At 41.9% G+C, this 17799-nt stretch overlaps 1 protein-coding gene across 2 annotated transcripts in view; it reads right to left on the bottom strand.

Annotated features, from left to right (window-relative positions):
- Positions 1–1696: 1696 nt before the first annotated feature.
- rnf13 (ring finger protein 13) overlaps positions 1697–17799 on the bottom strand; it is a 26320-nt gene continuing 10217 nt past the window's right edge. Inside the window, exons 5-10 of one of the 2 annotated variants that reach the window (XM_017031287.2) lie at positions 11745–11830; positions 10954–11047; positions 10309–10414; positions 9438–9531; positions 3123–3203; positions 1697–2990 (exon numbers count right to left, since the gene is read on the bottom strand). In XM_017031287.2, the coding sequence (XP_016886776.1) occupies positions 2623–2990; positions 3123–3203; positions 9438–9531; positions 10309–10414; positions 10954–11047; positions 11745–11830 (829 nt within the window). In that variant the 3' untranslated portion in view covers positions 1697–2622. The remainder of the gene's footprint in view (positions 2991–3122; positions 3204–9437; positions 9532–10308; positions 10415–10953; positions 11048–11744; positions 11831–17799) is intronic. The other variant, XM_008331370.3, reaches the window with a different exon arrangement.

The raw sequence follows: 17799 nt of genomic DNA, 5'->3' as shown, positions 1-17799 counted from the left end.
ATACTGTCTGATTGGATGATGGATGTATGGCTTTCTGCTTGCGGGGAAAAAGCCACAAATATGTAAAATCTCATAGGGACAAGTGGCAAAAAAGGCCCAGGAGCCACAGGATGCAGATCCCTATCTTAAGACATTCAAGCAGGAAACTCTATGAACTTATTAAATCAACAGTGTAGCTGTAGTGCTAACAAATAAACAGATGTTTCTCAGATGTCCAGGTTAAGTCATCAGGAACGTCGCCTTAATCCAGTATCTACTAACGCATCACTTCACATAAGAAATGAATGTTGTTCATTGGTTCGAATGTGAAGCCCTGGTAACAAACAAACAAAAACTGCTGAACTGGAGTCAGACAGCGTTTGTTGATCAGCTTCCTGTAACGTTGGCTTAAATATGTTCAATAAAAACTGCACTGAAAGACACAAAAAAAAAAACTGCATGAGTATTAACTGATATGATTCACTGTAGACCAAAGAGAATCAGCAAACAACCTTGAAGGGGACATTTAAACTTTTTGTCACATGATGACCGGTTTGAAGGGTATCATTCGACAATCAAGAGCGTATAAGTATTCATGAGGTTTAATGTCCTTTTGAAGGAGACACTCAACTCAGCTGATCTGAGAGCAGCTGCAAAGATTGAATCTAATTTTCATCCTCACTTTGTTCCTCGTTGTTTAACTTAATCTGTATAACAACCGAGCAAATCGTTGAAGCATTTGACGTGATATCACATGACAAGTGCAGATGATTCATTATTTTCTATTGATGTAACTAATTATGTCATACTTCAACAAGTCAAAGTATTCCAGATAAAAACTACTGATGGACCACGTGCCAGGACTGACGTCAACGCTGTGCTAATCACCAAACTATGTCATGACTTAACTATCGTGATACTGACGTATCACGCCTATGGGAAATGGGTGTGGCCCTGAACATTGATCAGAATGTCGCCGTCAGCGCCTTGTTTATCAAATACACAACTGAAGTAATTATAGACCGTACCTTTAACTCTAATGACTCAAGAGCTAAACTCCTCGTCTACGTCTGCTGAAGTCGGCTTCATTTTGGAAACAGCACCGTCACTGACGGCCGACATTTTCCTCGTCAACGTACGTGTCTGTATGAAAGGAAACAAACTGTGTCAAGATCGCAATTTTAAAAGAATTATGAACAGTTGTGATGTCTGTTTAATTAATGACAAAAAAACTGGAGTGTTCACCAGAACAATGTCAATAGTTATTCTGCATTTATTACAAATGTGGCTTCATTGTTGGTACCTGTCCGGCCTGCAGTCCAGATCAGTCTTCTGGTAGAAATGTCTGGCCAATAACAGGTCACAGGAACTTTGACCTGTTATCGTTCAAAGTCTTGTTTTCTCTACAGAACCCTACGGACAAACAAGAGTATGAACTTAAATTTAAAATTTATCATTTTTTAAATAAAAAGCAAAAAAAAAGTCTTACTCTCACTTTTGCAATAGACAAGATGGATTTAATACATTTCGGAAATATCGTTTTTTTTTTAGCGGACGAATGTGACCAATAAAATCAAGAGTAAACCATAAATCAGTTTTTTACCTGCTATCATAAAGATTCAGTTAATACTGAAGCTCCAAGACTAAAGAGTCTCGGTCTCTCAGTCCGGTCCGTTACCTGTTCATAATCCATTACAGAAAAAGCGAGGACTCAGTGTTGAGTATCATTTTGTTTTTATTTATTTTACTGGATGGATTTATATTGAGAAAAAAAAAAAAGAAAGTCAGACAAAAATAATAACAAAGTGAAAAAAAAAGGCAACAGAATCTGTCAGCGAAGACAGAGCTACTGTACGTTATAATGACGACAGGCGTGTTAGCGCTACAACTAGAACTGGTTTTCACTTTCTACACCCGGCCTCTGGGTGGACAACTGTGAGATGAAGCCGTGGGTCACTGCAGAGCTGACACTGTCGTCACTGTGTTGCGTCGATGAACTGGTGTGACCCACTGTGGGTGTGGGTGACGTCACATGACCAGTAACATTCCTCCTTCAGCCTGCTTTGTCTCCAGCAGCTGTGACAGTGACATAAACCGTGGCACAGATGAGGGCGGGGCGCCTCCTTTATGAGTCCAAACTGAAATGGAACGGCAGGGCCGTTGCTTTTTTTTTTTTTAAACCGTGCTGAGTGACGACGATGACGATGGGAGTTTTACCAAACAGACGCTGCACAGAGCGGTGACAGAACATGTATGTACAATACTGCAGTCTCCTGAAACACAGGCTCAGAGATAATCAAGAGTAAACATGTCAACGTAAAGTGATCCATACTTATATACACAGTATTTCACTCGATGATTAGGACTTTTTTTTTCCATTAGGACTACATGTGTCACGACTGGACGGTGTACAGTACAGACGTCTACTGTACACTCCTGTCCAACATTCACTCACTGAGGTGGAGATCTGAACTTCATCCACAACCACATTTTAAAAAAAGTCAAGCTTGTGTGTGTTTGAACTTAAAGATACATTACCATGTATTTGAAGCAGCGACAGAAGAATTCGGAGGACGAATCACAACAAAATAAGTCTCCGCAGCTGTGAGTGTTGAAGCGTGGGCTTCCACAAGAGTCTGCTGATCAAACCCTGGGCAGATCAGGCTCCAGGCCGTGGTCCTCAGAGCAGGGCTGCTGCATCTGCACCACCACCGTCTCCACCGTCACCTCCTCCTCGCTGTCGCTGCTGTCCAGCTCCTCGTCCTCGTAATCCGAGGACTCCTGGTCCTGCTCTGAGCGCGACGCTCCCGACATGGTTCCGAAGGAGTGTGCGCTGGTGGAGGCCAGGGAGCGCAGCAGAGGAGTGCTCTCGGACACCTCCTCATTCTCTTGGCCGCTCTCCTCCGAGTCGGAATCGGAGTCTCCCTGTGAGGGAACCACCTTCTGCTTACACACCGGACACGTCTTCTTAGTTTTGGTCAACCAGGGGTCCACACACTTGCTGTGGTAGGCTGAGGACCAGAAATAAAGAGAGTGAACATCCGTAGACCACGGGTCAAACCACCTGAAGATCTACAGATCAGATACTTGGATGAATCAAGTTTTTAGAAGTTTCCTGTCAGACGCAGGAATCGTTACCACACCATGAGAACACGGCAGGACCCGGAGTTTGTCTCCGTCCTCATACTCGTCGAGGCAGATGGCACAGACGTCGTAGTTGTCTCCTGGGTGGAGGAGAAGATGAAGGTCAGAGAGAGACTGACGGAACACTGATTAAGTCTTTCCCTCTTCTACCGTTGGTTACTTTAATAATCTATTCACGTGTCATTTCAACAACTCACCACACAAATGTTACTAACATTTACAAACAACAAACCTGTGAGTGGGTGAGATAGTGGGTGAGATAGTGGGTGAGACAGTGGGTGAGAGGGTCTTTATTCCACTTTTTAGTCCCAGAGAAAAGTCAAGAGTTTTAACTCTTCTCACACCAGGTGAGTCTAGAACTTTTTTGTTTTTTAACAACACGACTAACGTAAGACTTCCTGTGACCTCGCCCCAGCAAACGTCCATCTACAGGTAAAATCCCTGTGAATTCCTGTGACTGCTTCACTTCCTGCCGTCACAGGAAGTTCCGCCTGAGCTCTGTGAACCGCAAGTAGCAACGAACTCTCTTCCAAATTCCACAGCCGTCTTCCTCTCTTTCTGCCTTTCCTCTTCCCAGGCTGAGTGGAGGGGGGAGGAGGAGGAGGAGGAGGGGTGAGGGGGAGGGGGAGGTTTGGAGCAGCGCTGTGGATCAGTGTGTTTATGTAAGCTCTAAAAGAGCATGTTTTCCCTGACTGGGCTCTCTGCGTCCATGCCAGGGCTGCATGTGACCGTATAAGGATGAGGAGTTTCATCGACTGAAGCCTCCCCCCCTCCACTCCTCCTCCTCCTCCTCCTCCTCCTCTACCTCCTTCCGTTTCTGTCTGAACATCAGCACAGAAATCTACTCCATCTTGCTCTTCACACTTTCCCTTCTCTTGTTTTCTCACTCCCAAAATGTTAATACTTGATCCTAAAATAGTCTTTTTTTTATCTACAGATTCAGATAACTCCAGTGCCATGTTTTTCTTTGCTCTCTCTCGCTCTCTCTCTCTCTGTGTCCACTGGCCAGGGCTGGACAGTTGGACTGGGTCAGAGGGAGGGACGGTTTACACTCAGGAAATGCTGAGCTGTGGCACTGATCTATTTTGAGTCAGGCAGAAAAAAAAAACAGCAGCAAAATCCAAGACAGAGACAAAGAACTGAAATATTTCAAATACCTCACTAATGAAACAACACAATACAACTTTTAATAATCATCATTAGCGCTTGCAAAACTCAAGGAAAAACAACTGCCCTGAACAACAACAACAACAACAACACCTGAAGAAGTCTGTCTGAAACTGGAAAATCTCCAGCACTAAAGTCCATAGAGAAAATCAATGATTTAAGATCAAGGACACACAGGTTAAATATCACTTTTTTTCACTTCATTACAGTAACAAAAAACAAGCTTAAAAATATTTTTTAAAACTCTAAAGGTTAGAAAATTATTCAAATGATACGTTTGGTCCTAATGATGGATTTGAGAGAGTGACCAATGAACAAACATACTGTAAACACAGTCAGAGACTTGAATAAGGTTGAAGCAGCAGATTATTATCTGAGTGGGCTGTAAAAAAAAATACACCATCCAAGTGATGGAAGAGTTAGTTTGACCGACTTGTACCAACGGTCAACAGAGTTAGTCACTTAGTCAGCGATCTGAACGGGGAGACAATGAAAATAAGTTGGATATTACATTGACTAAAACTAATGAAACATTAAACACTCCTGTCGACTAAAGTGGGACTTTGACCCAGTTTTCACTTCAACTTCAACATCAAAATAATCTGTCACAGTGAACCTGTCTCCTTGATATATAATAATATAATTCAGTATGAACTGATGTCCACCAGACACCCGTCTGTCAGTCCAGTCTGCAGACAGACCTGGTCTACGGATACCAGATCTTTCTGGAGCGACTGTCTGTGTTTTTGTTGTGTTTAACGACATCCTTCACTACAGCGAGGAGATAACGGTGTCGTCATGTCGTTCCTTGACCGTTCCGTGGACTTCAGTCGGAGATACGAGCAGATTTTCCGCCTCTGAGCCGTGACACTGTTTAATGAGTCTCGACACTGCTGTAATGATCAAACCGTGTGAGTCAAAAGGGGAAAGAAATAAAAAATAAAACCATTTTATGGTCTCCAGTAATAGTTCACTGTCTGTGTGATCTAGGTGCCTCAGCTTTGACTCAGCGACTACCTAATAAAAAAAAAAACACTGTACCTACAATTGCATTGTTTTGTGTGTTTTGTTATTTTGTTGTTTTTTTTTTAGATGCATTCAATGTTTTGTATCGACATCTGCAGCTCATCTTTGAAGGACTCACGGGGCAGAGGCCGGGCTTTCTTTCTTTTTTTGTGTGTGTGTTCACACTTCTTTCATTAATCAGCCGGTCTGGCAGAATTCCTGGCTCTCCGAGGAATCACGCTGTCCTACTGAACTTCTGCTGAGCTGCGTGTGTGTGTGTGTGTGTGTAGCACAGCCAGCAACGGAATAAAGGAGAGGAGACAAGGAGTGAGTGAAGACAAGTGAAAACTGGGGTTGGGGGGCGGGGTCGGGGGGGGCAGGGGTCCTCTGTACTGACTTCAACTGATGCCTGAGACACTGCAGCTGTTCTTCTGTGAGTGTGTGACTGGGTTACTGGTACAGATATTCTTATTGGGACACTTTTTTTTTTGGTGGAAATCCTATTGTACGGGGACATGTGGTCCTGGAGTCAGAGGGTATTTTGAGGTTTAAGACTTGGATTTGGAATAAGGGTCAAAGTCTAAGATGAAGTTATATATTTATAATAGTTATAGGGTTAGTGTGAGCCCTGCTTTTGCCTTTGGGGGGGGGCGGGGGCTGCAAAGAGGTGAAGGAGAAGCTTCTCAGTCACAGAGGAGTTAAAACTGGAGGAACTGTCGCTGTGTGTGACTGCCAAGAACCAGGGAGTAGATCCTCCAAGATCCTGGACCCCTGGCCCAATGTTAGGTTTAAAGTGTTAGTGCAGATGAGGCAGGCCCAGCAGCAGCAGCAGCAGCAGCAGCAGCAGCAGCAGCAGCTGCTCTTACATTATCCTGTAAACTCAGACGCATCTTCTGCGGCAGCGGCTGCTCAGACTGGCATTGTGCACCAATTACACGGTGACCGTGGTTTTCATCAAGACATTGTGCACCATTCAGAACCAGCCTCTCTTTGTGCTGCTGCTAAACCACTGCTGCTGCTGTTGATTTTTATTATCATACATACAAGTCTGACACCACAGATCATGACCTCTGACCAGGACCAAGAGCAGCAGCATCAGTGTTCATGGATGTAACCCAACAGTTACATCAGTTTATTATGTTTTTATATTAAAAAAAAAAAAACCCCCACATAGAATCAACAGTAACAGCAGGACAATATGATGAAATATTGCAGAAAGACTGCAGCTTTGTACATTGGCACGATGCCTTCCAGGTGGTAGACTGTGAACTGAATGCACTTTTGCAGAGAAGGTAAAAAAAATTCTAAGATGGAAACTAAAAAAATAAATTAAAACATAAATTAAACTAAAACCATTTTTGATCCAATCAAACTTGAATGGAAAATCTGTTCAAATATTACAGTTTTGCAAGCTGTCTTGTTCCACATGTATCATTATCTTTAAAAAAAAAATCAAAAAATCTTCGATTAAAAACTGTTAAGACTAAAATGCATTTCCTACTTTGTCTCTGAGCTCTTTCACCGACCTTTTGTCTGCGAGGAGACAAACAACAAACCATTCACTGTAGACGTGATGCACAACACGAACTGCACCTTTAAACCCAGCAACACATTATTGCAGTATTTCTCCATTCCATTTGCATCACTTACAGGCAGTAAAGTCCGAGCTCAGCACTATCCACTGCAGCTGAGGTCAACGCCTCCATTAGACGACGCTCCCATACAGTGATGAGCTGCTACGTATGGACACAAACACAAAGTCTTACCATGTCAACTAATACTTGGTGGTAGTAGTAGTAGTAATAATAACTGTAGTACTGTAGTTTTTCTGATACTTAGTTTAACAGTTTAAACATTTGTCTCGTATAAACCGATGTCAAATGTACCGTTTTTCGCGTCTTAAATGTTAAATATGTCACATCCTTATTCTCCCACCCTCACCCTCAAAAACATTATTATTATTATCTTTTGTTATGAACAGACAAAGCTTTAAAATGCACCAGTCAGCAGCTTTTATCTCCTGGAGATGATTTTTATCTCCTTTATCTTCGGTTGCTATGTCAGCAACACGATCAACCTGCAACAATAAAACCCTCCACAGTCTGACAGTAGTTTAAGGACAAATATCCATCGACTAAATAAATATTTGGTCATTAACCAAAACACCAAACTCCTTTACTGGTCTTTGTCCAATTTTTTTTTTTTTTTTTTACTTTCATTCAACTCAACCTCCCCCTTGGGCATCGAACACAAAGCCCAGTAACCTTATCAAAGCACTTCAACCAGATCAGATGTAATGACCTGCTGTTACTGTGCCATGATGTGAGCCATAAAACCTGGTCAGGCATTTTACAGACGCACAGATGAAGTGCAACAGTTACCATCATCATCATCATGTGTTGATCTGACTTGTTCCATAAAAACTGATGTAAAACATCTAATATAGGAGGATATATTTATATTCAAAGACACAGTTTAAAAATCTCAGTTAGAAATCTAAAAGCGAATAGAACTCACGCTGCATGTGCTGCCACTCATCACATTCTCACAATGTCATTTAAAAAAACTTTTTTTTTTCCCCCAAGGGGTTGCTAACCGCTAACACAGACACTCTCCCTCTAACCATTGGTGGCTCTGCAGTGATTTGGTTTCCCCTTCCTGTGTCACTCAACACTCAGCTGACAGAAATGCAAACGCCACCCTGGAGTTGGTTTCCTGGACATCTGAACTGCCTGAAGAGGCCAAGGTTGGCTGTAGCAGTGCTGGTGGAAACCCTGAGTCAGGGCCGCCGCTGCTCTCTCTCTCTCTCTTATGTGCACACGCACACACACACGCTAAAGCAGCAGTGCATTTAAAACCTCAGAGCCTGACGTGACAGAAACAGCTCTCTGAGTCACTGGCACGACTTTTAGCTGCAGAGCTGCCCGTGCGTCGGTCGCAGCCGGGGCTGGGAGGAGCAGCTCGACTCCTAATACCCTCAATTAGCAGCTTTGCAAGAAGGGGGTAGTTACTGTGAACCACCCATAATATTCCATTCAGGGGAGTTTTCCAGTCCTCAGAAAACAGCTGAAGGAGGAAACACCACTGCGTGAACAATAAAGAGCAACAGAGTTCACTTGACCACAGCACAAAGTGACTTTGCATTGCAAAACAATGCTGTGGTCAGTCTGACCAGGACACAGGTGGGAAAGAAGAGAGAGGAAACTAAAGTAAAGATTTCAACCGAGACTGACATATTTATACCTTCTTCAACTCTCTGACCAAACCTAAGGCCTCAAAACTCTTCATATAAACTACTTTTGTGTTTAAAAAAAAACCCACATTCCACAGCATCAGTCAAGTGTCAGGTCGTAACAGAGACAGAGAGCTCTAATCCGGCACAGAAGACAAAAAATCTCCGAGGTGTAGATCTGAATGAACTCTGAACACCGGTGACGTCACTCTTCTGGGTGGAATCCTATAACAAATACTAGTGCGGTGGACAACCCAACAACACCCGGGTTTAGGTCACATATTTTATTAATCACAGGGAGAAACGAAAGTGAAATCCAACCAAACACTATATGAACTAGACTTACTCTAAATACTGAGAAAAATGTTGTACTTTTACTCAACAATCTTTACCATTTCTTCATCTTTTGCTTCAAACATGTTCCCATCAAAGATCGAATCAGAAAAGAATCCACTAAATACTGAGAAAAATGTTGTACTTTTCAGAAAAGAATCAGAAAAGAATCCATGTGTAAGAGAAGTACGAGAAGTACACACTAATATATGTACTAACAGAAGATCTTGGACTGTGGTGCCGGTGAAACATTTTCACATTTAAAACACACACACACTATGAGTGGAGATGGAAACCAGGTGCAGAGAAAAACATTTCAGTCAAACTGTTGCTCTTTTCCTCTGCTTGTGGAAATTCCACACTGAGGTCAAAGGTAAGTTTTAGTAAGGATCAGGTTGAGAGAGAGAGAAGATTTTGGATCTGGTGTTCAGGGGGAAAGACTGGAAAAATCTGGTAAATGGACCGTGACATCTGAATATTTATTTACTGTGAGCCTTAGCGTTAGCTTTACCAGATGTGAACATCAGCATGTGCGGTGCCAGCGGTTATTTTATTTTCATCATGTGGGAGTTCCTACCTTTCTTAAACTTGTGAATTGGGAGTTTCTTGAGCTGATCTTTGCGCAGGCGACTTCTCCGAGCTCTGTGTCGATCCTGGAAGAATTTGGTAATCTAGCAGGGGAAAAGTGGCAAATATTTTCACATTTAAACGGAAAACACAAACACAAACACACACACACACACGTGTTCAGATGTGTCATGTTTACAAACACAGAAATCAGGATTTTTGTCTCCAAAGAGAACTTTTTTTTGGCTCAAATAAACTTTTTTTTTTCCTCCTAATGCAGCTGCTCAGGAATGTTACATGATCTGTTGACCTTTTAGTTGAAAATAGACATTTTCATTTATCTGCCAACCAATATGCCAGTCTATATTTAAACAGAACTATAATTAGAGTCATAGTTCTGTGTGTGTGTGTGTGTTTCTCAGCCTGGATTATATTTCTGGGTGAAGACACAGAGCGACGGTCGCGCGGTGTATCTGCAGAACCCGCTGACATCTGAGTGCGTGACGTCATCGTTGAAAGCATTTGAGTGAATAATAAATGCACAGCTTTGTTTGATTATGTCTGAAAACATGATTTACAGCAGGACCATGAGCCTTTGCTGCCGAGTTCACCTCAGTTTCTCTCTATGAACCCAGGTTTGTGTCAGATACAATTAAAATTCCTGCAGGTGTTCCCGCTGCGTTTACACTCCCTAAAATGAACCAGACTCTGGCCTCACAAAATTCCATCAGCTGATCATTTAATCCAAAACTAAGCTTTGTTCAAATAAACACAATCTCCAAGGAATTTTTGGCATAAGGTTCACATGTACTGTAGACCCACAGTATGTGAAGCTCTGGTGTGAATATGTTTGTTGAACGGAGGCTGTTAGCCGTACCCACCATGAAGACAACGATGAGGATGAGGCAGATTCCTGCGATGATGAGGAAGGGGATCAGGTAGTACTCCAGAGGTAGGCTGAAGTCTGGCATAAGAACCACATGTCCTCTAAAACACATGAACACAGCGCCACCAGCAGTTTAATTTGTCATCTACAGAGCAGTTCACACAGACCTCACAGCACTCATTCATTTCTGTGGTAGAGTTCAGGTTAAAACCCATTTGTTGTTTTCACTGGAACTCTGAGCGTTTGATGACATCACTTCCCAGTAGCTAAGCTACATCATTACAGCTCTGGTGCAGCTGCTGTTCCTGTTCAGACCGACCTGAAAACTAAAGTCTGTTTATGACTAATGGCTAATCGGCTCAGCTGAGGTGTTGTTACCAGCAGGATAATTAATGCACGAATTTCTAAAAAAAAACAACTGTGTGTGGGTCACAAGGCCCGTTCTAAGACCTGACTAACAACCATGACTGTGACTGAATTATATTCTCTATACACAGATGGACCGAGAGGACTGGAATTTAATGGTGAGCAGGCAGAACAAAAGCAGCCATCTCCTCCTCCGTTGACATTATAATTATGAGAAGAGAGGACAAGAAAAATGGTTTCCTTGTATTCTGACTCAGAAGAAAAAAAGTCTTACCCTTTGTCATATGCGTATTCCTCTTTCAGAGAGTTGGATGTGTCCTCACCCACGAACACAGAGGGAATATCGATCTGCTTCATGACTTCCACTACAGCAGGAAAAAAAAAAGTATATTCATAGAGAACTTTACGTGATTGGATATCAATAAACTGAATTACTGAGCAGTCTCAGACTTTACTGTTTCAACCTGGCATGAAAAATACCCCACCATTAGAGAAAAATAAAAGGTGACGTCTTTTGTCTTTATTTGAATAACTTCTATCTGCACACTTGATGAATCACTTTTGTGAAAAATTCATCTTCTTCTGCAGGTATTTCTCTCAGATTGGAATTATCTGCACACTTGATGAATCACTTTTTGTGAAAAATTCATCTTCTTCTGCCGGTATATTCCTCTCAGATTGGAAGTGTTTTAATCCCCAGTTCTTTTCTTTTTTTTTTTTTAGAAAACTTTAGTGACACATTCTCCACTTCGGCTGTTTAATTTCTCTCTTTTCTCTGATCAGATTTGCTTTTTCAACACACAGAGAATTTACTGTATCAATTAAAAAAAAGAAGAAAGAAACTACATCTTACAAAAGTGAAAGGAAAACCCCAACACCATCATGTCACAAAAATTGGCACGTAACCGTGACACAACTGATTCATACACAGGGGACGGTGCGCTGCCGCAGGGCACCACATCCTTCCTCGCGTACTACATCCTGAGATGAGTAATGTGACGACACAGACAAAAAGATCCTCCTTTCTGAGGGAGAAGCATGAAGAGAAAAACCATAGTGACTTACTATCACTGGATGCCATGCTAATTAGGTCGTCAGAGTCCACGTTGTGAACAATGGCTGCTTTGTATCCAGCCTTCTGGGCGTTAAGGGACCTGAAGGAAGAAAAAAAAAAAAAACATATGACAATACAATTATCAGGCAGATAAAAAAATAATAAAAAAGAGAAATCAAAAGGTAGTGTGGAGTGTGGAGTTCCTTCCATTTTTTATTTTCCTTTTTCTTTATGGAAATGTTTACCGGTGGCAAAGAAAAGAATGAACGTAGCTTAGCCAAGTCCGGAGATTAATCTAAGTAGCGCAGCAGAAGCAGCAGTTCTGAATTTTCTTTGTTCTTATTATTAGACTTTTTAAGGTGAGAATGTGCAGTAAAATATTATCAAACTTTCATACTGTTGTTGGAAGTGTTTAACTGTAAAGACAAACATCATTATCTGAAAATATTTGCTTATGATATACTATATACTTAGTCATGATCTAACTTAGAAAAGCAGCAGTTTGAGAGGAGAACGCTGATGGCAGATTAAAGTATTTTCTGACTCCACCACAGCGGAACGTGTCAAGATGTTTGCGTTTCCATTTCAGAGCGCTCACTTCTCCACAGCCGCTGATCAGATGTGCTGACTGAGCTGTAGCTCAAGATTTAAAACGAGAAGTGCACGACGAAGAAAGGAAGAACACGAAGGATGTGTGTTTGTGACTGGTATTTTCTTACAACATCCTCAGCAGGCCACGCTTTTGCAACCTGCTGGTTTTCATTAAGACAAATATATATATATATATAAACATAGTAAAGCAAAAATAGAATTTTTTTTCCCAGCAGTTGCAGGCAGGTGCTGTATGTTCTGGATCACAGATTGAAGGGGAAGTGATGTCATCAAGATCTTGTGGTATGGATGTAACTGTGTCCTGAATAACTATTGTTGTGGCTCGTGGCTCACCCCAGATGTGGTGGAGGAAAGAGGAAGTGAGTAAAGTCAGCGGAGTCAATGTCTGCTGTTAAACGGAGGGTAAAAGGACACTTTGGGGTTTTTTTGCACATATGTGACCAATATCTAACAAAATTAATGAACAGCACAGAATAATTTCTTTACTAATCAGATCATGTTGTCCTCAATCTTAACACAGACATCACAATGTGTTACAGCAAGAGTCCGAATAATAGACGTAACTTCAGGAACACATCAGAAAAATCAAGCAAAGTCTATTAGATGTTGAGACACTGAGTAAACGTACAAATTAAGGACAGATATTTCACCACATTTGAAAATCATTGATGTAATGAGAAATAAATGTCGGTTTAACCTACTTGTTTGTGGTATTTCACTCTTTGAATCTGTAATATTTATATAAAAAAAAATCCTCACAGTTGTTGAGACGTTTTCTTTAGTCTGTGTAAACAATGAAAGGCCAAAAAAATGACCTTTAAAAAAAAAACCCACAAACTTTTGTGTGTGTGTTTAAATCTGGTTAACAAACACACCCGATGAGGTTAGCACTTCACAGTAATATTTACACACTGTTATAAACAAGGGCAAACTGGAGCCAGCTGCACATTTAAGAAATAAAATACGACATCTGAAATCTACTGACAAGAACTGGACTCTTTTTCCCTAATGAAGTAGAATTAAACCTCTGTTCAAATACAAAAAAAAAATATATGAATTGATAATTCATGGTTAACCCTAACTGGCAACTAATGTTGAAGAGGTCATTTTTAGCTTGGACTGTGAAAGTGCAGATGTGCTACCGTGTGCATGTGTGTGTGTCGATGTTCACTGTGGTATTCCTAACACAGAGACCTTTGTCTTATTTGTGCCTGTGTATCTTTATGGTCATGTCATGCAGACTCATACATGAGTCAGTCTGTAGGACAGCAGCCTCACAGGCCATCACACTGTCACATGTGTTGCCCTGTGAGACTGAATTGTGCGGAGGTATCAATGAATGATGTGTGCATTGAGAAGCCGGAACGCTGTCTGCAGCTGGGGATGATCGATCAGGAGACGTTATCAAGGTCAGGACATCTCCAGATGTAGCTATTGTTTGCTAAGACTGACTTTTCTCACATATCTTCCAAATGTGAACATAACTGAAGGGACTTAAAATCAAAAATGTTTACAAAACTAACACCCCAGAAAACTGAAAAAAAAAACAAAACTCAACTGCAAATTAGCCACTGTAAAAAATGAACTAATTGAATCTCAACACAACAAGAAGAGAGGGGTGAGCGGAGAAGGTCCAGCAAAGGATTCTGGGTGCAGGACAGGACTCCAGGTGCAAAGATGCCCCACAAACAGCTCCACGCACATAATAGCAGGATGTTTGATCAAGGCAGGAACAGCACACACTGGAGCATCATAAACAGGTGGCTGAATAATGAACAGGAACATCTGGGCTTAGTTTGACCAGGAAGTCCAGGGGTCGGACTAGGAAGGGCCACCTCTGTGGTCATCCCTGGGGGCAGGAGGGGAGGGGGACCAGGCTGAGTCCAGATGGACATACCTCTGTGGGCCAACCACAAGTAGGAAGTAAGTTGCAAAATACTGAAAGTACTGAATGAAATTGTGCCAAACAGCCTCATGAACTGAATCAAAATATATTCAGTTTATATGAGGGGGGGAAAAAAAAGAGGATTCGAACCTGAAACCTTCCAGACCCAAGTCCACTTCCTTAACCACCAAGCCACAACTGCCCCCCCCCATCATACAGTAAAGAATGAAAGAGCTTTTTACAAGGTATTTCCAAACTTTAAAGATGTGAGGTAAATATTTTCTGTAACATATAAATGTTACGATGTAAAGCAAACGTATATATGCAGCAGTGGACAGGTTAACTGGGCTGGGCTCGATCAGGGAGTTCTCACGGGGGAGGCTGCCTTGATGCCAGTGTGTGGTATGGGTCTGTCTGCCTGGGATCTGCAGAGGAATTCAACCTCTGCTGCTGGCTCACCCTTCTGTTTGCATGGGCAAAAGATAAGGACATTCAATGCATTCCTAAGACCCAAAGGGAGGGTGAGAGAGAGAGAAAGAAAGGGAGAGAGGAACCGGGGGGGGGGCGGGTTGTCAGATGTGAAACCGACCAACAGTTACACAAGAAAGCCTGTGTGCGTATGTGTGTGTGCTGCAGCACAGATTTCTAAATGACATCAACAGCTGCCATTATATCTGTTACCTGCTGTAAACCCAGTGGAATCACTCAATTCCAGTAAAATATAAAATCTAATTTTTTTTTAAAGATGTTAAATCAAGTTTTACACATTTAGGTTCTTATGATGAACTTATGATGAAGAGCACAGGCGACATCTCTGTTCTTCTCTGCAGCTGCACTGTAAAAACCAAAGGTTAAATAGGCTTCTCAAGGACATCATGATCTTTTAATGTCATGTGACGCCATGACTTGGCTCTAGAGGCCTTCAGGGTTTTTTTTTCTTTTCTTCCCCCCTGTTTTTCAAAGTTGACGTAGTGCATTTTTTCCATTTTAGTAAAAATTCAACCTTACAATCAAAGTGAAGTGGAAACAACTCGTTCTTTGAAGAGGAGAACGATTAATGGATTTCTTAAAAAACTACATGGGATTTTTTGTTTTGTTTTGTTCTGTTATGGTGGAGGTTGATGGACCGGACATAGAAATGTAGTTTGGCTAAAAATAGTTGTGCCCAAAGAAGCTGAAAGTTAAGAAATTTAAAACGAGCCTGGGAATGATGATGTTTCATGACAAACAAAGGTAACTGTTATTAACCTGGGAATGATGATGTTTCATGACAAAGGTAACTGTTATTACATTTCTTCACTTTTATCTTAGTCTTCACTCATTTGCATCCCACCTCACCCCTGTTTCTCTCTCCCCTTCCTCCCCTTCCTCCAACTTCCTCTTCTTCTCACTTATCCATCCTCTGCTCAACAGATTTTAACTGTCTCGACCAATTTCTTGTCGATCTGTTCAGCTGTCAACTCCTTGGTTCACACTCCTCTCCCTTGGTGATGGCTGTGAAAATGCAGTCAGTAGCAGAGTTTCACTTGTTGTGAGAAGAATCACACCGTACATGTGGAAATGTCAGTCTTCTATTAAATATTGGGTTTTCAATTATATAAAGTTGCTTTAAACAGCATTTTCCCCCCACTTTTTGGCGACAACTATTACTACTGGATTGGAATATATTTCCAAATTCACAAAGTCAGAAGGCGTGTGGATGAGTCACACAGAACGTCCTCCATGTTAGTGCGAATGTCAGAAAGAGATACAATAAAACAAAATAAAGACAGAATGTTTTGTATTTCTATTGGCCTTGTTTTGTTGCTGCTTGTCATGCCATGACAGAGGAACATTTCTCTTCTTCAGACACAACAGTTTCTTTGTTTCCTCCTCTTTCACACCTTCATCACTTCCTTGTCATCACATCCTGAGCTGTGCCCTCCCTTTTTTTCCCCTATTAGCACTAGTTCTCTTTTAGATCTCCTCCCCTTCTCCTCTCACCGACTCTCCTCCATCCACTTTGCCCTCATGAACTCTGATGCATCTTGCTTACTACTAAAAAAACCTATTTGTGTCTGTTCCCCTTCCCCTTCAACTCCTCTTTCATTTCTGTTTTTTTTCTCATCTCTTTTACCCCCCTCCTCTCGCCCCTTCTTCTTTCTTTTTTTTTTGAGTTTCACAGGAATGTGGCAGAGCAGAGCTGGGCCTATAGTTTCAAGGTCCAGACCAACCGATTAGATAAAGAGTTCAATAAAGCTGCAAACTGCAGGGAGGAGTCGCCTGCACTGATAACACAGCACAAACACAATTGATGCACAGCACTTCCGTAGGTTAAACAGTCTGGATTACATATAGAAACTGTGATGGAGCGTCCTGTTGACAGTATGTAGTTCAGTCTGGGACGGATTTGACTGTTTTTGTAGTTAAAGCCTGGAGGGAAGAACGTTCTTAAAAAAAATAAACCGTAAAAAACTATGAAAAACTGATTCCCTCATCATTTTAAAGAGTCTGGATTTTTGTTATGTTCTTCATTTCTTTTTGCAAATAATCCTGATGTTTTAGAGTGTAAAAATTGGAGCCAGTAGGTGGCGGTAAGGCAACTTAAACGGTCATACCCCATCATAAGACTGTAAGTTTGTACAGGAAGTGTCAGCACTGTTTGACTCAATCCTGTGTAATCCAAAAAAAGTGTTTGTGTGTGTGTCTGTAATTCAGAGGCAGGAAACGGGTGCATGGGAAATAACCAGCCAACCTCAGCAGCAGCTGGTAAAACCACAGACAGCAAAGCAGATTTAGTGAGATTTGTCAGACCGCGGTCAAACAACGACCTTCCTTCTTCACCTCATCTTCGTCCTCTTCCTCCTCCCGACCTCCGCCCAACTACTGTTTGATTCCAAGGTAATAAAGCTGCAGAGGAAGAAACTTTGGAGAGCCACACCTTGAGATAAGCTGAGAGACTTTAACCCCCTTCGCCACCGCCCTGTCCCCCCCAGTTATTATGTTCCTCTGTCTCTGGACTGCAGCAGCGACATTTCTACAGGACTGATCCGACTCTCACTGTAAAAAAATATACAAACAACTGAAGTGTCGTCCGTTTGTAAAAAAGTAGGCGTCGTCCAACATTTTGTACAGCACGTCCTACAGACCTCGGTCAGTTCAGTACATTTCTTTGGGTTACACAACAGTTTTTTTATCATGAATTTATCAGTCACTGTTTCATCACACTGGGTGATAGTTATTGGTTGTAAAATAAATTAACAGTGAGTGGAGGGGACCGGGGGGGCAGGGGGTGGAACGGGGCGGGGGCAAGTGAAAACCGTAAATAAAGAGAGGTCAGGACAATGTGGTAACACTGAGCCCAGTGTATCAACGAATGTGTTACATACAGGGGGTGTTATGTCTCACTGTATATAGACCTACGTGTGTGTGTGTGTGTGTGTGTGTGTTGGAGAGAGAGAGAGAGAGAGAGAGAGAGACATTAGCAGTGGGGGAGATAGGCTACAGGCTGCAGTGAATCTAGTAGAGAACCAGGGAAAAGGGCAGTAAAAGGGTTTTGAGTTTCCTGTCCACCCCCACTGTACTCCCTA

This window comes from Cynoglossus semilaevis, chromosome 2 (genome assembly GCF_000523025.1).
Source record: "Cynoglossus semilaevis isolate Cse_v1.0 chromosome 2, Cse_v1.0, whole genome shotgun sequence".
Classification (NCBI taxonomy): domain Eukaryota; kingdom Metazoa; phylum Chordata; class Actinopteri; order Pleuronectiformes; family Cynoglossidae; genus Cynoglossus; species Cynoglossus semilaevis.
This window is presented reverse-complemented; position numbering and strand designations above follow the sequence as displayed.